Source organism: Pleurodeles waltl, chromosome 11, assembly GCF_031143425.1.
Source record: "Pleurodeles waltl isolate 20211129_DDA chromosome 11, aPleWal1.hap1.20221129, whole genome shotgun sequence".
In the NCBI taxonomy this organism is placed as follows: Eukaryota; Metazoa; Chordata; class Amphibia; order Caudata; family Salamandridae; genus Pleurodeles; species Pleurodeles waltl.
The window spans coordinates 243913895-243939917 of NC_090450.1; the positions used below are offsets into that span (position 1 = coordinate 243913895).

General features: G+C 48.8%; 1 protein-coding gene across 1 annotated transcript in view; it reads left to right on the forward strand.

Moving 5' to 3' along the window:
- LOC138266600 (guanylate cyclase soluble subunit beta-2-like) overlaps positions 1-26023 on the forward strand; it is a 480633-nt gene that overhangs the window by 306474 nt on the left and 148136 nt on the right. The window contains exon 10 of the mRNA XM_069215434.1: positions 5447-5767. Coding sequence (XP_069071535.1) covers positions 5447-5767 — 321 coding nt within the window. The remainder of the gene's footprint in view (positions 1-5446; positions 5768-26023) is intronic.

Genomic DNA, 26023 nt, shown 5'->3' on the forward strand with positions numbered 1-26023 from the left:
TTTGGAAGTACTTTTAATTCCAAAGTCGAATTTGCATATAACTTTAATGTAAAAGCAGTCAGCAAGGCAGGCCTGCCTTTACAATTACACTGGGCACCTCAGCAGTGCACCTATAGGTGCACTACCTATAATGGGGTCCCTAAACCTACATGCCCTACCATATACTAGGGACTTATAGGTAGGTTGGCATAGCCAGTTATAATTAGCCTAATTTGCAGACTTGTTTTACACAGAGCACAGGCCCTGGGACTGGTTAGCGGTACCCAGGGCACCATCAGAGTCAGGAAAATACCAGCAAAAAGTGAAATTGGGGGCAAAAAGTAAGGGGGCCTCTGCAATCAGCCCTGTTTTCTCACACTTACCTCCCATAGTGCAAGGTGCAGGTGTGCTGCATGTTTCAGGTGTACATGATGGGCTAGGGTATCACTAATTAAGGGTTCATAATTGTGTGTAGCTTTATGTTTGTCGGTTGCCATTGAGGCAACTGCTGGTAGATGTCTCCTCTTGTATGCACCTGCATTGCTTCTTCTTCTCTTCTCACCCAACATAGTTTATTGCAACCAGATTGTTCTACATCCGGTTTGGATCAACAAGCATTTCAATCAAGCACAGTGAGCTCCTTTTACTTACCTTACCATCCCAAGCAAGTTTGAGCAAGTCATATTAGCCTGCAAAAAGCAACACATCACTAAAGACAGATGCCAATGTCAGGACCATTTTCTCTTGCCTGAAAACATAAATATTCTGGGCCATTCAGGGAGATGGGCTAAAGATACAGCAACAATCTCTGATTAGAATCAACCCTATATTGAGGGACTTACTTGCCCTAGGGAGCGTTCTGGGAAGTTATCCATCAATACTGATACTAAAACAATTTGCATGTTATGGGTTTGCTGGTTAACACCGGAATGAACTGTCCAACAAGGAGCATGCAGTTAAATATGGCTGGTTCTCTCACAATTTTCAAGCACTGTGTGAGACCATAGAGGCATCTATTCTGGCACCAACTTCCATGAATATTGGAAATTAGTTGCGAGACAATTTAATTTCACCTTCTTACTTTTAGTGGAGCTTGAACAGCAGTCCTAATGGAAGGAACGAGCAATAGGCAGAACTGTGTTCCTTCCTGTCTTTTACTAGTCATGATAGAATCAGGAATTGAGGATGAAAGCCAGACACGAGCAGATGACAGGTAAGTAAACTTCCATGCAAGCTTAGAACCTGCCACAACTCTTTGAAAGTTTTACAAATGTTTTGTAGGTTAAAAACCTGTAAATGCATCTATCACTTGTCACTTGGACGTGCCCAAGCCTGAAGTCCTGGTGCTGCTCTTCAGCCTTATCCAAGAAACATTCAGCAAAATGTAGAACATAATCCACATGTACCATTTCCTTTCCATGAGAACCAGCATTGTTGGACTCACGATTGTGGAAAGGAGGGCACAGCTCAAGAGCGTCTAAGGAAAACTGTCTTTTCAGGTGGATTGCCCAGCACACCATTCCTTAACTACAGTATATCCCCTTTGTAAGAAAATGGACCATTACTTCAGTAATAATCACAACCCTTGTCAGGATGAACCCTCAATGTCACTAAATTGATCTGAGCTCAGAAACCAGATTTAACCCATTATGAGGTTTTAACTTGGGACTTTGGTGCTCATTATTAGTTTGGCAGTCCCACCATAAAACCGCCAAATGCATGGGTAGGATTCCTTAAAGATTCCTGCCAAGTCACATCACAGACAGCAGGTTCAGTCCTCTTCTGTTCTTCCTCAGGCCAAGTAATGTTCTAAGGAGGGCACTGGTCATATCAAATGTATGTCTGGCACCAGCTAGTGGGTGTGGGTGACTCCTGGCCCTTCCCGAACCAATGGAGTAAAGTTCCTCGGGGTAACCCTACCCACCTTTGCAGCAGTTCCTGTCTGCCCTACTGCAAACAATCCCACACACCCCTCGCACTTCAAATTCGGGATTTAAATAAATAAATCCAGGATTTGTAAAGCACAGCAGATCACCTGTGAGGGTCGCAAGGCACTGAATTGTAGGCACAGGGGGATTAATGATGTGCCTAGAATCACTGGATGTTGAGCCGATGCCTGTGCTGAGACTCAAACCTGGTTCCCCCAGCTCCGAAGTTGGCAGCTCAGACCATTAAGCCACATGCTACAATGCTCCTCACTCTCCAAATCCAAGATTGAAGCCCGTCTTCACTGGTACAGAACCTGTGTGCATGCCTAGGGTTGGGTCCGGGGAAATGAGCATCCCTTCCTCTGTGGTCACTCCACACCAGTTCTGAGTCAGCTCTCCTCAAGTGGGTTTGTTGGCTATCTGACCTGGGGATCAAAGTCCAGGTCCAGGTGTCAACTAACATTTGTCTACCACAGGGGAGACCTTTTTGAATTTAATGAAGTTGCTGGGTCCACCCCAACTGGCCATCCTACTAGAGTAATAAAGAAACCTCCCAATCCAAGGACTTTGACCCTGCTTTGGTAACAGTTTTCCCAACTCATCTGGAGTTGAGTAGTCAGAGGGCTGTAGCTGGAGTTTAATAAAAATTAGCCTCCAGGAGCTTCAGGCATGGAAAGGATAACCATGAAGGTCACCTCAAGACGGTGATGTGATCCACATGGTAAGCTTGATAGCAGGATTTCACCATCTTGTCTTGCTATCAGTACTGCATCTCAACTTTTCTGTTGACCTGATCCACATGTTGCCATGGCCTATGTCACAACTGCCTCCTGATTGATGAATTTTCTTGACTTTGACATTGTCCACTAAAAATACCCCCAAAGAATTGGCACTTTCTCTGTGTCCTTAGCTCTGATTGCTAGCACCCAACCTTCACCACAAAACCGAAATATAACTGGGAATCACCCATGAAAGATGAAGGATGCATAACAGTCAAAGATTGACTTGTAACTCTTTTGGAGGTGATCACACATACCAGACCTGCTTTTAGGATTTAAATGCAAGTAGATATTCACTGTGCCATGTTAGACTGGATAGGAGGAACCCGATTCATCCACAATTGGGTTAATACGTTTTAAACTGTGAAGCTATTGCATGTTACAAAACTTTTGAACCAGTAGTAGAAACAAACATTGACAATGTCAGTGGGTTTGGCTGATAAATGAATGTGTCTCTTCAGTCACTGATAAGTTTAGGTAGTCAAAATGTCCTCATACATGCATTCTGTCACTCATCCTTACACTCATTCATCCATCTACTAACTCACCCTTGCTTTTGAACAATTACTCATCTACAATTAAAGAGACACAGATTCTCTGCAAGCATATGGTAGATACATTTTTTTAAAAAAGCAAAATAGAAAAGAGAAAATATGCCACCATCTCTACTCGGCTGGCATATGTTTGCAATACAAAAATAAAATTAAACCTAACAGTTGGCAGTTCTTTTGCAATGGAAGTGTACATAATGTCATTGATTTTATATCTCAGTATAGCAGCCATGTTTAGAAGCAACATATCGACCATCTTGGAGCGGTAAACACAGTGATACACAATGCACTATAGCATTCCAAGATGGCCGCTCAGTAAACGATGCACTGGGTGGCCAAATTAAAATTCTTGAGTGTATAGTATATCACAGCTGGCAACTGCTCACGACTGCCAAAATAACACTTATAACCATGAAGGTCATCTTTCAACGGTAAACCAATCACACATTGTGTACAATAACATTCTAAGATCGCCACCAAGTTTACAATAGCAGTCAAATATGATGCAGCATGCCGCAGATCAAGCAAGTGGGCTGTTAGAACTGTCTGGGAATATGCAGTATGCTAAAAAACAGAGTAGAAGGAAAATGGAAAACTAAATAGCTGCCTACCAGCACAGACACTGAATTATACTTATCTTCAGGTGAATGTGCACACATGAAGAAGCAAAATGCTGTTATTCCCTGTATAATATAGCAATGAGTTAACCCATTGTTTCATGCAGTTTGCCGTCACGGGGAGAAGCAGAATGTGATTGACACTCGAACAGACTGAAGAGGGATGACCGATAGACCCTCTATAGGTGATGCATGTGCAGCGTTTAAGAATGGGTGACATTATAATTACAGCAGCATAATTTGTGTAATTTTGTGATTTACGTGTTATGCGTGTCACTCAAAATTCTTGCAATGAAACCTTTCCATGTGATTACACACTGTTCGTTGCAAACGGCCATTTGCAGTAACAGTATCGCAAATGCTCGCAAACAACAGAACATGAGTGCCTCTTTTGTGTTTTACATTATTTCGCCCTCACGTCATTTCACAGTAACGTAGAGAGCTGAAAGGCGGATTTGCATCTCATGCAATTATGCTTATGTTGTGTATTTGACCTAATTTTGTGTAATTATGCAAAAGCATATTGTAAGAATTTCACCCGCCCCTAGTTTGTTTATGTTTTTTTCTGCAAACAGTATTCAACAAGGCAAGCGTAGGCACACAGTCAGAAAATTATCAGGAAACGGAAATGAAGTTGGCAAGACATTCTGAGTGCAAGTCTTTGAAGCCGCAGCATTTGTGGCAGGGGTTAAACAACACCAAAACCCTTGCGTACATGGTAGTCTGCGAGACTCCCTGTAACAAAATACCTGTCTATAAACTTTAATACGGGGTACTAACAATCAGCTCTTTAAGACCTACGGGTGATATGCTTTTCACAATAAATAAGTTAGGCCTTCTGCCTTTACATTAAATTTTCATAATAAACAAATAGGGCCCTTAGCCTTGATCAGTGGTGTGTCACCATAACCAACTCAATCCTGCTGTATTGAGTATAAGCTTTCTCACAAGCTTCTTAAAGCTCTTTTTCTATTGATCGCATACAACCTGATTAAAGATGCATTATCAAACCAGACCTAAAAACTGTTATTCTTTTTTATAAAGCAATTACTCCAAATGGAAGTACAGTTAGAAAGCAAATATATTGCATGGAAATACAATTTTTAAGTATTACTCGTGTTTTTTGTATCTGAGTTTTTAACCTTTCACCTCTGTTCAAGAGTAAGCATTAGCTGTTTAACATAACTGTCCTTTAAAAGTCAAAGCTTTAAAAAGAAGGACTCGGCAAATTAGTGACCTGGCTATAATATTCAGTCACTTGGATTGTTTTTGATAAAGTACAACATTCCGAGTGCAAAAGGCTTTGTGGCTACTGGCTATTCTAAACATCGAGATCTTGCCTGACAAGTGCCTTGGGAGTCACCGTAGTTAGGGAATGTTTCACATTGTCTTGCAAGGTTTAATTTTCACATCTATAAGAGATATTGCACGCTGATTAAAAGTTAAATACTGGTGTATATAAAGAATCATTTTGATCGTATAATGCTTTAGTTCGTCCAGATAATTAAGACGTTTGTGTTTCATTAGTAATCCAGGTGACCAGGCACAATTGCAGTACAGCATCGGTTGATTTTGCGCTCTTTATTATTCAGGTCAGATGATGTGGATGGAGACGTTCCAGTGTATGCTGTATCTGTGCTCTCCCTTGCTGCGTACCCTGCACGAGCTGGAAGAGAGACAGATGCACATCTCAGACATAGCACCTCATGATGTCACCAGAGACCTGATCCTTCTGAACCAACAAAGGCTGGCTGAGATGGAGCTGTCCAACCAACTTGAAAGGAAAAAAGAGGAGCTGCGGATACTGTCAAAACATCTCGAGGCAGAGAGGAAAAAGACAGAAGTGCTGCTGTATGCCATGCTCCCAAAGCACGTGGCCAACCAACTCAAAGAAGGAAAAAGGGTGGAGGCAGGTGAATATATGCCATGTTTCTTTTCAGAGTGGCTATCACAGCGATTCATCTCGTTCTAATGAATTTGTTGGATAGCTAGTTAAATTTATTTTGATTAGCGCTACAGGTACATTTTGTTTGTGAAGGCTCACGCCAATTATATTCTTACTATGTCATGTTTGCTATTTTTTCTCAAACATGGATTGATTTTGATAGTGGCTCGAATTGCAAAACACTTATATGCAGTGCTTTAAATGGGAAAAAATAAGTGCTGGTACTCATTAGCATGAACTAGTAGTGTGGTGGGTGGGGCTAGGGGCCGAGCTTAGAGCAAGACATGAGGGTACTTTATGACTTATATACCAGTTGCAGCACATCCCAAAGGCCCACGAGAAATGTATTTAAATAAACAAAACAAGTTAACTCGTTACACAAAACGAAAGCTAAACACAATGATATTTTAACATTTCTTTTGTTTTGTAATATTTGCAGTTCTTAATACTATACTGTTATTTGCTGTTGTTTTGCACAATACTATATATTCTTGAACGTGCACACACAGAAAGAAACAAGCAGACACGCACACACAAAGCATTCCACACAGTCCTCCTTAAAGTCTTCCGATTCTCTCCCTCTTTCATTTGCTTTTCTCTCACACCAAAACACGCACATACAAGCAGGCAAACACACATACATAAACAGACCCTCGTTCAAAAGACTCAGGTGGGATTAATCCCATTGTAAACTTATTTCCTCCCATGGCATTCTTAGTTGTCACTTTCAGCTGGGCTGCCTCTATTCCTGTGTTTGCACAAATGCATACGATAGTGTAAATGTGATTGACAGCACAGGGCCTGAATGGACACAGCGTGATGGTGAATACCCGGACATTAGGCACTTAGGGGGTCATTCCGACCCTGGCGGTCATGGACCGCCAGGGCCGGGGACGGAGGAAGCACCGCCAACAGGCTGGCGGTGCTTCAGGGGCAATTCTGACCGCGGCCAGAAAAGGGGAACCAGCGGTTTCCCGCCGGTTTTCCCCTGCCCCAGAGAATCCTCCACGGCGGCGCTGCAAGCAGCGCCGCCATGGGGATTCCGCCCCCCTTCCCGCCATCCTGGTCCTGGCGGTAAAAACAGCCAGGAACAGGATGGCGGGAACGGGTGTCGTGGGGCCCCTGGGGGCCCCTGCACTGCCCATGCCACAGGCATGGGCAGTGCAGGGGCCCCCTAACAGGGCCCCATTAAGATTTTCAGTGTCTGCAAAGCAGACACTGAAAATCGCGACGGGTGCCACTGCACCCGTTGCACACCAGCAACTCCGCCGGCTCCATTCGGAGCCGGCTTCATCGTTGCTGGGGCTTTCCCGCTGGGCGGGCGGGCGACCTTTTGGCGGTCGCCCGCCTGCCCAGCGGGAAAGTCAAAATGACCACCGCGGTCATGGCGGTCTCCGCCCGGCGGGAGGCGCCCGCCGCCCGCCGAGGTCGGAATGACCCCCTTAATGCCTGCTGAATAGCTCAGCGGGGTCGGCTCAGGGCTACAGAAGCACCTTAGCTGTCAGAGGCAGGTTCAACTCTGACAGCCTAGTGCTCACCAGCACTAGCAGCTAATGAGCCTACCGTTCATGAGTACCGGTACTCTCCTTGGCAGCAGAGAAGTGCCGGTACTCAGAGTGGAAAAAATAAGAAGTGCCGGTACTCAGTACCTGTGAGTACCGGCCCATTTAAAGCACTGCTTATATGTCCTCAGTGGCAATTAGTAAAGTGTTTGTTTGAAGCACACTTTGGCACAGTTTCATGAATGTGGTCCATGGTGGTAAAATTATGTGAAAAAAATGTGCTTAAGCATAGTAACTACAGTTAAAGCAAAACAGAATATAACAGCAACAGAATGTTAAAATCATAGAACTAAAACATAACTTTAAAACGGGAAACATCGCTAGCAACGCGGTCAATGCAACGCTATGCATTGATCACAGTGCAATTACCACGCATATGCATTTACTACGCATGCTTTTAGCACGCACCTGCGTGGTAACGCTCAGAGAGAGCAATCCGGGCGGAACAGGAAGGAGTAGCGACCAAAGGTGAGAAAGGTAAGTGGGGCCTTGTTGGGGTAGTTTTTAGGACAGGGTCAGAGGGTAGGGGTAGTTTTAAGGATAGGGGAAGGAAGATTTTAGGGTTTGGGTAGTTTTTAAGACAGGGTAGCTTTAGGGTTTAGGGTGGGGTGGGTATTTGGGATAGTTTGTAGGACAGGACAGGACTGGGTAGGTTTTTAGAACAGGGCAGCTTTTAGGGTTTTCGGGCAGGGTCGTTTTTAGGACAGGACAGAGTAGTATTTAGTGTATAGGGCAGGGTAGTTTTTAGGACAGGGCGTGGTAGGTTTTAGGTCAGGCAGCTTTTAGGGTTTATGACGAAGGCGGGGTTCTTGGTAGTCTTTAGAACAAGGCAGGGTAGGTTTTTAGGACAGAGTAAGTTTTAGGGTTTAGGGCGAGGGGTCAGGGTAGTTTTTAGGACAGGGCGGGCTGGTTTAGGACAGGGTTTTGTAGCTTTTAGGACAGGGTAGGTTTTAGGGTTTGGGGCGGGGTGATTTTTGTGACAAGGTGGGGTAGGTTTTGACAGGGCAGGGTAGCTTTTAGGGTTTTGGACGGGGAGGGATATTTTTAGGACAGGACAGGGTAAGTTTTAGGGTTTAGGGTGGGGGTAGTTGTTAGGACACGGTAGGGTAGGTTTTAGTAGAGGGTAGGGTTTAGGGTGGGGGTCAGGGTAATTTTTAGGATAGGGCAGGGTAGGTTTTAGGACAGAGCAGAGTAGCTTTTAGGGCGAAGGGAGGGGTTGGGTAGTTTTTAGGACAGAGCGGGGTAGGTTTTAGGGTTTAGGGTGGGGTAGTTGATAGGACAGGGTGGGTTAGGCTTTAGGACAAGGAAGGTTTTAAGGTTTAGGGTGGGGGTCAGGGTTATTTTTATGACAGGGCGGGGTAGGTTTAGGACAGAGCAGAGTAGCTTTTAGGATTTGGGGTGAAGGCGGGGGTTGGGTAATTTTTAGGACAGGGCAGGGTAGGTTTTAGGGTTTATAGTGGGGGTGGACGGAGTAGTTTTTAGAACAGGGTGGGTTAGTTTTTATGACAGGGTAAGTCTTAGTTTTTAGGGTTGGGGTCGTTTTTGGTACAGGGCAGGGTACTTTTTTTTGACAGGGCAGGGTAGCTTTTAGGGTTTAGGGTGGGGAGGGAGGGGGTACTTATTAGGGCAGGGTAGGCTTTAGGACAGGGCAGGGTAGGTTTTTGACAGGGCAGGGTAGCTTTTTAGGTTGAGGGCGGGAGAGGGGTAGTTTTAGGAAAGGGAAGGGCAGGGTAGGTTTTAGGGCGGGGTTCAGGGTACTTTTTTGGGCAGGGTGGGGTAGGTTTTAGGACAGGGTAGATTTGAGGGTTTAGCCTGTGGGAGTCGGGGGAGTTTTTATGAATGGTAGGGTAGTTGTTAGGACAAGGTAAGTTTTAGGGTTGAGGGCGAGGGGTTGGGGTAGTTTTTAGGACAGGGCGGGGTAGGTCTTAGGACAGGGCAGGGAAGCTTTTAGGGTTCAGAGCGGGGGGTTGGGTAGTTTTTAGGACAGGATAGAGTAGGTTTTAGGACAGAGCAGGGGTACTTTTAGAGTTTAGGGTGGGGGTTGGGGTAGTTTTTAGGAGAGGGCGGGGTAGGTTTTAGGTCTCAGGTTGGGGGTCAGGATAGTTTTCGGGACAGGGAGAAGTAATTCTTAGGACAGTGTAGAGTCTATGGTATAGGGTTGGGCATCAGGGCAGTTTTTAGGACAGGGCAGGGTAGGTTTTAGGAAAGGGCAGGGTAGCTTTTAGAGTTTAGGGTGTGGTTGGGGTAGTTTTTAGGACAGGGTGGGGTAGGTTTAAGGACAGGGCAGGGTAGCTTTTGGGTTTAGGGTGGGGGAGGGGTAGTTTTAGAACAGGGAAAGGTAGGTTTTAGGGCAGGGCTAAGGGTACTTTTTAGGACAGGGCGGGTCGGGATTAGAACAGGGTAGATTTTAGTGTTTAGTGCAGGGGTAGGGGTAGTTGTTAGGACAGGGGGGCTAGTTTTTAGGACAGGGTAGGTTTTAGGGTTGATGGTGGGGTGGGGGTCAGTGTAGTTTGTAGGACAGGGCAGGGTAGCTTTTGGGTTTAGGGTGGGGGGTCGGGTAGTTTTTAGGACAGGGTGTGGTAGGTTTTAGAACAGGGTAGGTTTTAGGGTTTAGGGCGGGGGTTGGGAAAGTTTTTAGGACAGGGTGAGGTAGGTTTTAGGACAGGTTAGGGTGTGGGGGTTAGTACTCAGGGCAAGGGGTGGAAGGGGCAGTTTTAAGTGTTTGGGTGGGTGGATTATGAAGTCAAGTGTTGGGTGCGGGGTGGAGGAGTATTTACTACGCATGTTGCTTTACCAAACATGCTTTTACAACAAATTTCGTTGTAAATGCATGCGTGGTAAAGGCATGCATGGTAAAGACACGGTCATTGTAGAGACCACATTGTAAAGGCATGTGTGATATTCACATGCGTTGTTCCATCATACATCCCTTTAAAACAGTAGATCACAAAATCAGCAGAAGACCGTAAATCAACAGCAAAACTATGTGACTGTTACACAATACAATGCAGTAATAGAACACACCAACACACTACAAAAGACAACCCAAAAACAGAACAACCAACAACACAGCACAACACAACAGAATTACACAGCACAACAACATACCTGTAGAACAATACCCTAGTCTTAAGTTGTGCACATTTTAATGTTTTCTGATATTTTGTGTTGGGCCTGGTGCTGCTTTTGGGTTGTATTTTTTGTTCTATTGTGGTTATGTTGTGTGTTTTGTTGTGTTGTTACATTCTTTTGTTGTGTTTTATTTTGAGTTTCAGTTGTGTTGTAGTATTTTGTTGCATTTAAGTTATTTCGATATGTGATATGGATTTGTATTTTTTTTGTTTGTTTTTCTGTCCTCATTCTGCCCCGCTTACTGAGACACCTCTTCGTTCCTGTAACCTTTTCGCCCTTTTGACTAAGAAGAGAGACTCAAGTCAGTGGGTGCACCTTTGTAACTCCCGGTCTGCCTAAACAGACCTGCCGAGGTGTCGAACGGTGCTTAATCATTGGACTGAGGCAAAGAAAAGATCATTGGGACAGTTTCACATAGATACCCGGCGGGAAACTTAGCAGGGGAGCAAGTTCAGGCTATTCCCTGCCAATTTAATAATGGTGACCACATTTGTACGCTTTTCTTTGAGCCCTGCACATTTAGGTCCATATTTGCCGCACGGAGAGCAGCATTCAACCAGTCTTTATAGCTCGGAGAGTACTCCTTCAACCATTTTTTGCAGATTTCATTCAGTCCCAGCACAATTACATAGAACACAAATGAACGATTAGTTTTGTTCACCCTTTTCCATATCCCCTCATCCTGGAGCTGCCCAAAAATAATAAATGGGAGTGATACATTAATTTTCCAGCCTAACATAGATGATAATGCCCTAAAAACCTCCTCCCAGAACAACCGGATAGCGGGGCAATCCCAGAACATGTGTATATCCGTTGCTCCTAGCCCGCCACATTTCGGACACTTGATCACCTCCCCCTTCTTAAATTTGGACAGTTTTGCCGGAGATATGTATGCTCTATGTAGAGTATAAAGATGGTTTTTCCTTAATGGGGCCGGCTTCACTACTTCATACAATGTCGTATACGACTTCTTCCACCATAACCCAATCTTGTCGCCTAACATCACCTTGCCCCATAACTTGCTTGGTAGGTCAAAGTTCTCATCCAAAGTTTCTAATCTTTCCTAATACCAAACCGCCACCCTCTTCCCCGAAGCCGAGAGCGCCATGTCTAAAAAAGAGTCCTCCAGGGCATTTACCACTCCCAATCCCCCCTTAGTTTCTTTTTCCCACTGTCTTATCTGTAAATATTTTAACCTGGACAGAGAACCGTCCGTTATTCTTACCAATTCATCCCAAGGGCATAAAGTACCATCTCGCGCAATCTCCCCCCACCTTTCCACACCTGCCCTTTTAAGTGGTAATGCGAGGATATCCTAACAGCATTCTGGGGTGCCCGGGGAATCCCAGATAGGGGCCTGATAGCTATAATAATGTACACCTAACTGCCGCCTCAACTGGTACCAACTCCTTGCCATTCCTTGCAGCACTTTTAGTTTAACTTTTTTGAAGAATTTAGGGTCACCAAATTTAAATAGAAAAGACTGTAAGCCCCCTTTTTCAGACAACACCATAGCCTTATACATTCTGCCCACTGCTGAACCGTCTGGGGATATAAACAGCATCCTTGAGTTTTTAAACAAGAAAGCCCACGCATAATATGTCAAATCAGGGAGAGCCAGTCCTCCTTTTTCCCTCCTTCTGCGTAGCTTTTTCCATGATATCCTCGGCCCCTTTGAGTTCCAGATGAAACTACTTATCGCTTGTTGCGTTTTATCTAGGTGTCCCTTGTGCATTGCCAAGGGTATAGCTGAAAACACAAAGTTCCATTTGGGCAGAATAAACATCTTAATTAGATTTATCCTCCCAAGAATCGTCAAAGGGAGACATGCCCATTTTTGTAGCATAATTTTACATTCTGCTAATAACTTTCGAGCATTCCTTTCCGCTAAGTCCTTCAAATTTTGGGTCACTAAGATACCCAGGTACCGTATTTCCTGCTTATTTGTTATTGACCCTACTTCCATATTCCACTGCATAGTTTCTGTTTTCCCCACATTAATCCGGTACCCTGATATCCTTCCAAATTGTTCAGCCAGATCTTTGACTGTGTTAAAAGCAAGGGGCAGGTTAATAGTATATATTAGTAGATCATCTGCATATAAAGAAATTTTCTTTTCCCAGCCATTGCAGCAGAAGGGCGAGATAAGAGGGTTTTGCCTGATTTTTTTAGCAAATGGCTCAATATACAGATTGAACAATACCGGCGACAGGGGGCAGCCCTGCCTCGTACCTCTTGAAATAGTAATAGGGCCCGTAAGTTTACCGTTCACCAAAATCTTAGCACAAGGGGATGTATAAATCCGGTCAATTACCCCACTAAACTTGGAGCCTAAATTGGCCCGCCTCAAAACCGATTAAAAAAAATTCCAATTAACTTGGTCGAAAACCTTCATTGCGTCTAAAATAATAACTGCCAAAGGCGACCCAAACGTTGTGGCCATATCTATTGCCCCGATCAGTTCGAAAGTTAATTCATGCAAATATCTGCCTTTAGAAAAGCCTTTTTGATCGGGGTGCACTAGATTATTCGCTATCCTACTCAGCCTATCCGCTAGAAGCTTAGCTAGCAGTTTATAATTGCTGTTCAGCAATGATATAGGCCTGTATGAGGCACACTTCGCTGGATTTTTATTCGGTTTCAAAATTAAGGAGATCACCGCTTCATTCCATGAAAGAGGAATATCATTGCCAAATTCCAGGATCCCTCCAAACAATTCTGTCAATACTGGGATAACTGAGTCCCCTAATACCTTATAAACTTCCACTGGAATACCATCCGGGCCTGGCGCCGTTCCCGACTTACTACTAGTCAGGATTCTCCTAATTTCCTCAGCCGTTATTGGGGCGTTCAATGCTTCCTTCTCCTGCAACGATAAACCTAAAAATCTATCAGCCCCCATCCAATCCATTACCATACCTTCATCCACCTCTAGCCTTTCCGAATACAGTTGTGATTTTTTTTTTCGAAAGGCCAATTCTATTGCCGCCTCATCTGTTCTATTTTCACCTGAATGCTCCACTTCAACCTCCTTGATGTAGTTCCTAACACGATCAGCTTTGCCTTTCCAGGCTAACAACTTCCCCGCATTTTCCCGGTATTCGAAATGGGCCAGTTTGCTTGCTTCCCATTTGCTTTGAATTCTTCCCTGTAGTATCTTTTCCAACTGGCTTCTCAACCCATCCCAGCTGGCCCTCAAAGCCTCCGTCTCCCCTGCTTCAATTATTTTAACTTTATATTTTCGCATTTCCTGCTCCAGCGCATAAATCTCTTCTTTCTGCCGTTTATGTTTCTGGATGGAACAACTCCTTAACTCCCCACGGATGACCGCTTTAAACGTGTCCCATACTACAGATAAAGGAGCGGAGCCCAAGTGTACACTAAAACAGAATTCGGCTTCCTTACGCAGCTTTAGCAACACCTCCTGATCTAATAACAATGTCCGATCAATCGTCCACCGGTCACTACAACTTGTCTGACGAAAGCACATATTTAACACCACCGCAGAGTGATCTGATAAATGCGAGGGCAGATACGCAATATTCTTCACCTCCTCTCTCAAACACATATCTAATAGAAAATAATCAATTCGCGACGCATGTCTATATTTCTTATTAAAAAAAAGAAAAGTCCCTGCTATTCCCTGCCCTTTGCCTCCAAATATCGCACAAACCAAATTCCTTCATCATTCTCCTTAAATACTGTTGCGACTTAGGTGTACCTCGTGATTTACAGTTATGCCTATCCAACTCATTGTCTAATACCACATTGAAGTCACCCATCAAAATCACCGGGTCCGAAAATTCCAGAAGCTGAGAAAAAAGCTGCTTTAAGGGTTCTATATCGTCGCAGTTGGGCCCATAGTAGCCTGCTAAGACCAGATTCCGACCCCCAAATTGTATTTTAGCTATCACCCATCGCCCTGCTAAATCTGATCTAGACTCCAGGATTACCACCCCCCCCTGCTGTGCATGTTTAACTAAAATTGCCACCCCTTTATTATGATAGTTGTATTCTGTACATGCAAATGTTCGAACCCATCTTAGTTTTTGTATTATGTTAGTACACTCCACCTTTGTGAGATGCGTTTCCTGCAAAACTAAAATTTGTGCCGTAGAGTCCTGCAGATACTGTAATATTCGTTCCCTTCTTCCTCGCATCCTTAAACCATTGACATTCCATGAAAGAATTTGTAATGGTTTATTCTGCACCCTCTGGCTTCCCTCCCTGCTAACCATCTATCAATCTTAGGTAACAGATAGCTGGGCTGAACGAGGCACTACTTTTTACTTTCTTCCAACTCCCCCTCCCCAACCCTAAACCTCCGCCTCCTCCCCACCCCCTTCCCCCCACCCCCACCCGTGGAGAACCCCCCCCAACTAAGGACCATAATGATCCAATTTTTAGAGCGCCCCCAGGTTCCTGGGAGAATTTCATCATTGCACATTACATGCAGCCTTATTCAGTAGACTGCCCATTTTTAACCACAACCAATAATTCATCCGCTTCACTAATGTCTCTAATGTTATACATTTTGTTGTTATACATGACCCTAAGGAAGGCTGGAAATTTCAGCTGGACCGAGACCCCCAAAGATTAGAAAATCTCCAACCGTTTCCCCAGTTCCCACTGCCTATCCATAGTCACCCTGGATAAGTCAGATCTAGCCCCTCATTCTGATTCTGGCGGGCGGCGGAGGCCGCCCGCCAGAATTCAGCCCTCCATAATACCGCTCCGCGGTCAAAAGACCGCGGAGGGTATTATGCGTTTTTCCCTGGGCTGGCGGGCGGTCTCCAAAAGACCGCCCGCCAGCCCAGGGAAAAACTCCCTTCCCACGAGGATGCCGGCTCGTAATCGAGCCGGCGGAGTGGGAAGGTGCGACGGGTGCTGTTGCACCCATCGCGTATTTCACTGTCTGCCAAGCAGACAGTGAAATACTTGTAGGGGCCCTCTTACGGAGGCCCCTGCAGTGCCCATGCCATTGGCATGGGCACTGCAGGGGCCCCCAGGGGCCCCGCGACTCCCCCTCCCGCCATCCGGTTCCCGGCGGGAGAACCGCCAGGAACTGGATGGCGGGAGGGGGAGTCGGAATCCCCAAGCCGGCGCAGCAAGCTGCGTCGGCTTGGAGGATTCCTGGGGGCAGCGGGAAACCGGCGGGAGACCGCCGGTTTCCCTTTACTGACCGCGGCTAAGCCGCCGCGGTCAGAATGCCCCGCGGGACACCGCCGGCCTGTCGGCGGTGCTCCCGCGTGCCGCGGCCCTGGCGGTTCTATACCGCAGGGTCGTAATGAGGGCCCTAATCTCAAACTCAATATCCTTCACTCTTAAGGACTTCTGTTTCAATGCTCTAGATAAAATCTTTTCCTTCATCTGGTACGACAAAAAGTTTATCAAAATTTTCCGAGGTCTACTACTGTTTGTTCGTAGCTTAAAGGGGTCTCGATGGATTCTCTGAATATCCTTCCCGATTTCATCCTCGGTCTCCTCCAAATCCACCGCTGATTTGATTAGTGATACTACAAAGGCTTTAAGATCGCTCCCTTCCGCACCTTCCGGCACTTTCAGCAGTTTTAGATTATTTCTTCTTGAATAGTTTTCCATCTGCTCCACCCTGTTTTTTAGAGCCTGTTCGCTCCTCTTCAATGTATTGATCTCGCCCTTATGCTGTACCAGCTCCTCCTTCATACCCCCCATCGCTTCTTCCAGGGCCTGCGTTCTTTCCATTACGCCATCAATTTATTTTTCTAAATTAGCACAAACCTCTCTTATCTCCCCTTGATTTACTTCTGAGTTCGCAAAGCCCTTTTTTACATCCTCAGAAATGGACATGATTAACGCCTCCAACGAGGAACTCAGTAAAGGGGAGATCACCGAGGCAGCTTGAGGGGGCTCCGGCACTGCCAAATTAGGTGCGAAGTCTTGAACCTCTGAAGGGTTATCGTTTGGAGTCTGAACTAGTACTAGGGCCGTCTGTTCTTCTCCTGGCCGTGGCGGGGGGGACCTCGTCCCCTCCCTGCCCTCACCCGTACCATTTTCCACCTGCCTGGTGGTAACCTCCATTGCAACTCTAACCTGCCCAGGGGTAAGTGTAACTACCTCAGGTCTCACTTTAAAAAAAGACCTTAGAGAGGGCGTCAACTTATCTCTACCCTTAAGCTTGCTCTCTCCCGCTTTCCTCCCCGCACTCCTACCTCCTTCCCCAGATTTAGGTCTCAGGATTATTTTTTTTGCTGATCCTCCCTTGTCCCCCTTCTCCTCTGTAATCGCAACCAAATTGTCCTGGGGCGACTGGACCGTCCCCTCCACTCTTATTAAGGGAAGCGGGGGAGCAGGGAAGATGGCCCCCCCCACGCTGCCTCACCGTTTTCTTCCTGGCTCCCTTCTCTGGATTCTCTTTGGGTTGCTCTCCCAGCCGCAACTTCTCGGTTGCTGCTCCGCCCGTTCTGCTGCTGCAGCTACCACTGCCGCTATTCCCCGAAGGGGAATTCGCGCCACGCTTTTACGGGTTCGGCGCAGCTCCAGCGCGGCCCGGTGCCACCAGACAGCCCCCGCTGTCCTCCAGACTGCCTCGGGTCTCACTAATTGCGGCGCGCACATCCGTGTGCTTGCAGCCCGCAGCCCGCTCGGCCACCGCGACCTGCCACGCCCCTAGGAACCGGAACAGGAAGCACCCTAGCGCGCTACGTGACCTCCGTAGCCCACCATGTTCTCCCAGTCATACATCTTAACCGATATGGATTTGTGTTGCTTACTGTTGGAGTTACTTTTTATAGTTTGTCCTATTGTGTTATTCCATTATGTTATGTCATTTTACTCTTATTGTGTTACTGTACTGTTTTGTATTGCCATGTGTTGTGTTTTTGTTTTGTTCTTTTAGTGCTCTTTTCTTTTAACTCTATCATAGACTTCAATAAAAACTCTTACATTTCATTTAAAAGCAGTTCATTGCTGTAGAGGTTGAGTGCAAACCTTAGCAATTATAGACGTGTAGCTATTAATAAGTTGTTTTTCACTAAGAGGTTTCACATGACATCCTACACAATGAAACAAAAACTACCCGTAGACAATTTTATATTATGGTCAATATAATTAAAAGTTTGTTTATACAGCAGTCAAATTAATACTGGAAACATAAATGGCCTCATTACGAGGCTGGCGGTCACAAGACCGACAACCTTGCGGTGGCAGTGGACACCCGCAGCTGTGGTGGTCCGACTGCCAAATTACTAGTTTGGTGGGCGGACCAGCCAACAGACTGCTGTCTCTGCCAGGGTCCATGATCCCGATGAACTGACGGTGGTCCTGTTTGCAATCAGCCAGGGCGGTGCTGAACTCAGCGCAGCCCTGCTGATTACAACCTTGTTCTCCACCAGCCTTTTCATAGGGCTCTCCCCACCATGAAAAGGTGGCGGAGAACAAGTGCATGGGGCCCCCCTGCCCAGCACCCTCGGAATGCGCACAGACAGTACGCTTTCAGAGGGTGCTGGACAGCCCCCTCTGTGCTACGAGATAGCACTCAGCTCCTTTAAGGGAGCCAAGTGCTTTCTGGCGGAATGCTCTATTTCAAGGTTTCTGCCGGTCAGCCAGGTGAAAATCTTGTGAGAAGACGGGGTACACCACCACCATGATGGTGACATCCTCCCCGTGCGTTTGGCGGTCTGGCATTGGGACCGCCAAACTCGTAATGAGCCCCTAAGAATTTAAAACCACATGTCAAGTTATAACTCATCTAGTACTTCAGTTCTTCCTGCAGCAATGATTAAGATGTTTTAGATTCTATATTTTGTTTTTGTTCAGTTTGTTTTCAAGATCCGTGTTTTATGATATTTTATTGCTTTAGTCATGCGTACATAGTAATATCATGGTTTCTATTTATTTTAGATGGCAAAGCATACTTGGGTTGTGAGCCTAAACATGCTAACTTACATTTTGAATTCTATATACAAAGCCATGAGTTGACTTTAGAGGGTTATGCAGTGAACAATGCCACTGTCACTGACCTGGACCACAGACTCCGGGAAACTTGCAGTGAGAATACCAAGACATCAACTTGTACAGCCACTGGAACATGGTTTATGGGGAATTATAATACATCTCAAAACATAGGCTGACATCATCAAACGTAGCGGCATTTTAAAACACTTATTGTTGGTGGTCATTGGAGATGCAGAAAGGGTACAGATAACTTTTTTCACTACACTGGATAGATCAAAGATCTCAAATCCCCATCTGTTATCATCAAGCAAACCCTCTAGAATGCCTGTGGTTGGAGATGAAGGCCTGGCCGAAGAGATATGTCTATTTTTCAACCCTGTATGGTCCCTTTAAGCATTCCAAATGATTTGAGGTACAAAGTCAAGAAACGGACCTTTTGGAATGTTCTATGTTAAATTTGTTCTGGACTGGGGTGTTTTTATGTTTGGCAGATAGCTTAGGCGGGGTCTTTGGAGAAGATGCTGAGAAAGCACTAATTGGGAATGGCAGTAGGCAGGCAGAAGATAGTGTACAGGAGAATTTGCATGTTTGTAGGTCTTTGGTGGTTCCATCACTTATTTCCCAGAACTAGAAAGATGAAAGCTTGCCTTCAGTGCAGGACTAGGCACAAACCATTTACTCTGTAAATAATTTTATTTACAATGGGGAAAGTTGTGAAACGTCTATATGGCATGTGGCTGTTGTCAGGATTGGGTTTATAGGCTATACAACCAATCACATTTACAAATGTGTGTTGCAGAAGAGCTGGGAATGATCAATAATATACTGTTTTTGTTTCGTATTTACATTGAAATTTATGAATAGATTGCATCTCTACTTTTCCTCCATTAACAGAATTACTGACCCACTGGCCCAAAATCATCAGCTTCTGAAACATGCCATATATTTAGGGGACATAACTGATCTCCAAAATTAGAAGGGAATTGTTCAATACTGGGTAAGCATTGATTCTATTTGATGAGGCAGAGGGTTTGTTTAAAGAATTAAGGGGCAGATGTAGGTAGGTTTCCGTTTGCTAATTGCAAATTGCGAGTTCCAGCGACTCGCAATTTGCAACTAGCAAAAGGAAATGCAGAAAGGTGTCTCAGACACTTTCTGCGACTCGCTATGGGGTCGCAAAGACCCACCTCATGAATATTAATGAGGTGGGTTGCAGTTTGCGACCCCATAGCGAGTCTAGGCACTCACAGGGATGGTGGCCTGCTGGAGACAGCAGACCACCATGTCTGTGACTGCTTTTAAATGAAGCAGTTTTTTTTGCAGCCCGTTTTCCTTAAAGGAAAACGAGCTGCAAAAAGAAAAATTACCGAAACCATTTAGTTTCGGCTTTTTTTCAGAGTAGGCAGTGGTCCATAGGACCACTGCCTGCTCTGAACAAAATATTTTTTTTGCATTCACAAAGGGGAAGGGGTCCCATGGGGGCGAATGAGTTACCATCCACTTCAAGTGGATGGAAACTGCGAGTTGGTTTGCGACCGCTTTTGCGGTCACAAATCAACTCTACATCGCGATGCGGTCGAAAATAGGAAGGGAACACCCCTTCCTATTTGCGAGTCGGAATCAAATTTTGCGAGTCGGTTCCGACTCGCAAAATGTGACTCTGCATCGTGGAAGGCCTTTTGCGCCTCGCAAACTGCGTTTTTTGCCGTTTGCGAGGCGCAAAAGGCTACCTACATCTGCCCCAAAATGAATAACTTGTGCTAGTGAAATGACTGGCATTTACATTCAACATGGAACATATTATCTTGGCATGTCCACTGTTAAACACTCAGGAGATCATTTTTAAGACCTTCTTTCTTAAGTAATAACACATAGGGTCATTCATGAGGCAATAACTATACTGAAGGACCAGGTTGTCATATAAACTATTCTATGTGACTTTTGTGAAACAAACCCTTTATACTACCCTCAAACAAACCCTCCATTTCCAGGCATTCCTTATGATGCAAAAGTGTTACCAACCAGTCAAGGAAGATAATTATTTCATTCCATTCTCTCCTGACTAGGAATGCATAACACTTTCATTTCTCTTAACATCTTGTGAGCATTCAAAGCCAAAATTCAATAATGGCATTTTGGGGGTCATTCTGACCCTGGCGGTCGGTGATAAAGCGGCGGCCAACCCGCCAACAGGCTGGCGGTTCAAAAAATTGAATTCTGACCCTGGCGGGAACCGCCAGCAGAGCCCGCCACATTAACACTCCGACCGCCACGGCGGGACAGACAAACAGCGCGGCGGTCACAGCCAATAGGCAGGCGGCAGACAATGTACCGCCCACCCTATCACAACTCACCAATCCGCCACCTTTTTCGGGGCGGGAGCCCCCGCCGATAAAAACATGGCGGAAACAGACTACGAATGGGAAAACGCTCACCTCTATACACTCTCGTCTACCTGCTCATCTACCACGAGTACGAACTCCGGCGCAGACGACTACGGTGAGTACCGCACCTACGACACAGGGGAGGGGGGGGAGGAGGAAGGGTTACGGGCACACACATACGCATCACACCCACCCCCCAACTATCTACACACCAATGCAGAGCACCAAGTCAAAGTGACCCCCCCCAAACCCACCGGAATAACGAAAAGATATGATTAAAGTGAGAAACAACATTTATGTTAAAAATAGGTTCATTGAAGACATGGTAAAATAGGAAAATGAAGCAAAAAATTTCAAATGTAAACATTGCGTGACCGAGAAATAGAGGCAGAAAGTCCCGCACAGTCACAGAAATTGCAAATGTCCGTGGGCCAAAGTGTATCAACACATGGGCAAAGCCCACACAGGAGACCTGAGTCCGTTGGAGAGAACACTGCAGGGGCATCAGATGACAAAACTACAGGCACCTCAGGGGGAAGGGAAGGAGGGGCACCAGAGCCACATGAGTCCATGACGCCAGATCCAAGAAGGGGCCACCATGCCCACTGTTCAATCCTGGGGAGTGCAAAGCCACAGTCTCTCAAGTCTCTACAGTGGGTGGCTTGCCCACTGTCATATCCTGGGAAGTGCAAAGCCACAGTCTCTCAAGTCTCTACAGTGGGTGGCTTGCCCACTGTCATATCCTGGGGAGTGCAAAGCCACAGTCTCTCAAGTCTCTACAGTGGGTAGCTTGCCCACTGTCATATCCAGGGGAGTGCAAAGTCACAGTCCATCAAGTGGATAACAGTCTCCACAGGCAATGGGGGAGGCAGGGTGGCCCGAGTGCAGCGTGAGCATTAGCACGACACAGAACCGGCACAGTCATTGGGCCAGCGGTGCTTGAGACGGCGGGGCCCAGCGGAGCGGTGCTTGACAGGAAGGGCCCATCGGAGCGGTGCTGGAGACGGCGGGGCCCAGCGGAGCGGTGCTTGACAGGAAGGGCCCAGCGGAGCGGTGCTTGAGACGGCGGGGCCCAGCGGAGCGGTGCTTGACAGGAAGGGCCCAGCGGAGCGGTGCTTGAGATGGCGGGGCCCAGAGGAGCGGTGCTTGAGACGGCGGGGCCCAGCGGAGCGGTGCTTGAGACGGCGGGGCCCAGCGGAGCGGTGCTTGACAGGAAGGGCCCAGCGGAGCGGTGCTTGACAGGAAGGGCCCAGCGGAGCGGTGCTTGAGACGGCGGGGCCCAGAGGAGCGGTGCTTGAGACGGCGGGGCCCAGCGGAGCGGTGCTTGACAGGAAGGGTCCAGCGGAGCGGTGCTTGACAGGAAGGGCCCAGCGGAGCGGTGCTTGAGACGGCGGGGCCCAGCGGAGCGGTGCTTGAGACGGCGGGGCCCAGCGGAGCGGTGCTTGACAGGAAGGGCCCAGCGGAGCGGTGCTTGAGACGGCGGGGCCCAGCGGAGCGGTGCTTGAGACGGCGGGGCCCAGCGGAGCGGTGCTTGACAGGAAGGGCCCAGCGGAGCAGTGCTTGACAGGAAGGGCCCAGCGGAGCGGTGCTTGAGACGGTGGGGCCCAGAGGAGCGGTGCTTGAGACGGCGGGGCCCAGCGGAGCGGTGCTTGACAGGAAGGGCCCAGCGGAGCGGTGCTTGAGACGGCGGGGTCCAGAGGAGCGGTGCTTGAGACGGCGGGGCCCAGCGGAGCGGTGCTTGAGACGGCGGGGCCCAGCGGAGCGGTGCTTGACAGGAAGGGTCCAGCGGAGCGGTGCTTGACAGGAAGGGCCCAGCGGAGCGGTGCTTGAGACGGCGGGGCCCAGAGGAGCGGTGCTTGAGACGGCGGGGCCCAGCGGAGCGGTGCTTGACAGGAAGGGCCCAGCGGAGCGGTGCTTGACAGGAAGGGCCCAGCAGAGCGGTGCTTGAGATGGCGGGGCCCAGCGGAGCGGTGCTTGAGACGGCGGGGCCCAGCGGAGCGGTGCTTGACAGGAAGGGCCCAGCGGAGCGATGCTTGAGACGGCGGGGCCCAGAGGAGCGGTGCTTGAGGCGGCGGGGCCCAGCGGAGCGGTGCTTGACAGGAAGGGCCCAGCGGAGCGGTGCTTGAGACGGCGGGGCCCAGCGGAGCGGTGCTTGAGACGGCGGGGCACAGCGGAGCGGTGCTTGAGACGGCGGGGCCCAGAGGAGCGGTGCTTGAGACGGCGGGGCCCAGAGGAGCGGTGCTTGAGACGGCGGGGCCCAGCGGAGCGGTGCTTGACAGGAAGGGCCCAGCGGAGCGGTGCTTGACAGGAAGGGCCCAGCGGAGCGGTGCTTGAGACGGCGGGGCCCAGAGGAGCGGTGCTTGAGACGGCGGGGCCCAGCGGAGCGGTGCTTGACAGGAAGGGCCCAGCGGAGCGGTGCTTGACAGGAAGGGCCCAGCGGAGCGGGGCCTGTCTTGGCGGGGCCCTCTTCAGCGGTGCCTTCCTGCACGGCGGGGCCCTCTTCAGCGGTGCCTTTCTGCACGGCGGGGCCCTCTTCAGCGGTGCCTTTCTGGACAGCGGGCCCTCTTCAGCGGTGCCTTTCTGGACGGCGGGGCCCTCTTCAGCGGTGCTTGTCCTGTAATTCCAGGGAGTCAGACCTGGGCAGGACTCCCTGCTCAGTCACCCTCCGACCGTGCAGTTGCTGGACCCTTCGGTGACGGTGTCCTGGGCCCTTGGGTGTCCTCCCTCACACCCGGGATGGGGCTTGTGGGGCCCTCCTGGTCCGCGCTCCTGCTGCCTGACTTCTCCGCCCTGCTGCCGTTGCCCTCCTTCGCTGTGGCTCTCTGGGCCTTGCCTCCCCTGGATGTTGTGGCAGGTGAAGTGTCCGAACTTTGGTCCTTGGGGGCAGCCGTGGCAATCCTCCCGCGGCGGCCCCTCACTTTCCGGGTCCTCTTTCCGGGGGGGGGCTGGCTGTCCCCTTGCTGCTGACCGATGTCTCACTGCTTGCAAAGGGGGGACTCCAAAATCCATGGACTACGCTGACACGTGAACCCGGGCTGGTGGTGGCTGAGGTGCTCTTGGGACTCTTAGCAGATGGAGGGGGTGGGTCAGGTGAGGGAAAGAGGTCAAGATTGGAGAGGTAAAACATTTTAGGACCAAGGTAAACGGTAGGTGCAGTGGTTATGGGAGTGGAGGAAGAGGAGGTGGTTGTAGGAGAGTCAGGTGTGCTGTCCTTGAGTGAAGGTGCAGACTGTCGTGAGGTGGTTGGCTGTTGGGTGGGTGGCTGCCTGCGTTTGTGTGTCTTGGAAGAGGGGGTGACAGACACAGTGGGAGAGGACACAGGGGACGTGTAAATGGCAGTGGGGGTGGTGACTGCACGTGTGCGGACTGTACTGGAGGGTGTGCTGGTGATGGGTGTACTGGCTGTTGGTGGTGTGCATGCAGGTGTGAGTGTAGACGTCACAGGGAGGGAGGAGGGAGACGAGGAGGTGGGGGACACAGAGGTGGTAGTGGCTGTTGGCATGTCTGCATCTGGGTGTTGCTTGGGTGAATGTTTGTGTGATCTGTGGGGCTTATGTCTGGATGAGCTGCCCTTGGGTGTTGAGGTGTGTGCAGGCTGATGGTGTGGATGGGATAGGCAGAGGAACAGGAGACAGAGACAGGCTGGAGGCAGTTAGAAGAGGGAGGCTGGAAACAGGGACAATGGCTGCCGTCAGTGCTGAGGCCAGAGAATTGAACGATCGTTGATGGGCAGACTGACCCGAATGAATGCCCTCCAGGTATGCATTGCTACGATGCACCTCCCTCTCTACCCCCTGGATGGCATTCAAAAGGGTAGTCTTCCCAACAATGATGGTCCTCAGGAGGTCAATGACCTTCTCACTGAGGGCAGCAGGGGTAACAGGGGCAGGGGCTGAGGTGCCTGGGGCGAAGGAGATGCCCGCCTTCTTGGGCGAGCGGGCACAGAGCGTAGGCTGAGGGGCTGCTGGGAGGGCGGAGCTGGTGCGCTGGGTGGCGGCTGTACCTGTAGAGGCGGGGGGCACGGATGTTGCCGCCACCGCTAGGGAGCTCCCATCCGAGGACGTGTCGGTGTTGCTGGTTTCACCACGGCTCCCCGTTGTGAAGCTCCCCTCGCCCTCCGTATCACTGGTGGCCTCGGTGTCTGTGCCATGGCCCACCGGGGCCTTGTGAGTCACAGCTCCCTCGTGCTCCGGTGCCAAGTCTCCTCCGCGTGATGATGCTGAAGCACACATGCACAAGAAGATAAAGAAAAAGGGTGGGGGGAGACATAATAAAAGGTTGAGTACATGCATTGTCAACACCGTTGGCGGAGAGGACAGACACAGGAGCCTCATGCACTAAGCCGCGCAATCGGGGTACACTACTGAGTACTTGTGACTGGGCCAACAGGTCTAGGGACAACAAACGCGCACATGGGTGATGCAGGACCATGGCTAGCTGTACCTGTCACCGTACAGAGGTGGGGGGCGGGGGCACAGGGACATGGCTAAAGGAGAGGAATACAATACAGAAAGCGCCCTGGCCTAATGTCACCCACAGCCCTCCTCCCCCACCCAGGCACCTCCACTGCACGTAAAGATAGCTGAATGTGCTGGTACTCACCCCCTTGTGTCTGCTGTGATGTCGTCACGCACCCATCCAAATCGGGGTAGGCCACCGCCAGGATCCGGGACATCAGGGGGGTCAGGGTACGACTGGCACCCCTCCTAGGTTGGGAGGCCATCCACAGCAGTGACTCGGCGGTCTTCCTGGTCCCGCGGCGTCTGTTGTGGACCCCCAGGGTCCGGACTTCCTTGGCGATGGCACGCCAAATGTCGATCTTCTGATGGGCGCTGACCTATTTGACATGTACAGGGTGGAAATTGAAATATCATAAATTTTCCGCATGATAGATGCGATTGTCCCCCCCCTCCCCAACCTTGCCATGTGGCACATGCTCTCATCTGTCGTGCCTTGCACTCGTCATTGTCCCCCCACCCCACCATCTTACATCGTAGAGTCGCGCATACTGGGGCAGGACCCCATCCACAAGTTTCTCCAACTCTTCTGTAGTGAAGGCAGGGGCCCTTTCCCCAGTCGCAGCAGCCATTGTTTCTCCCAGACCGAGGTCACAGCAGCACTTGCAGTATAGGTCCTCTCCTGTGGATGATCAGGTCTCGAGTGATTAACCAGATAGAAAATGGCGGTCACGGCTGCGGCGGCGCGTACCGC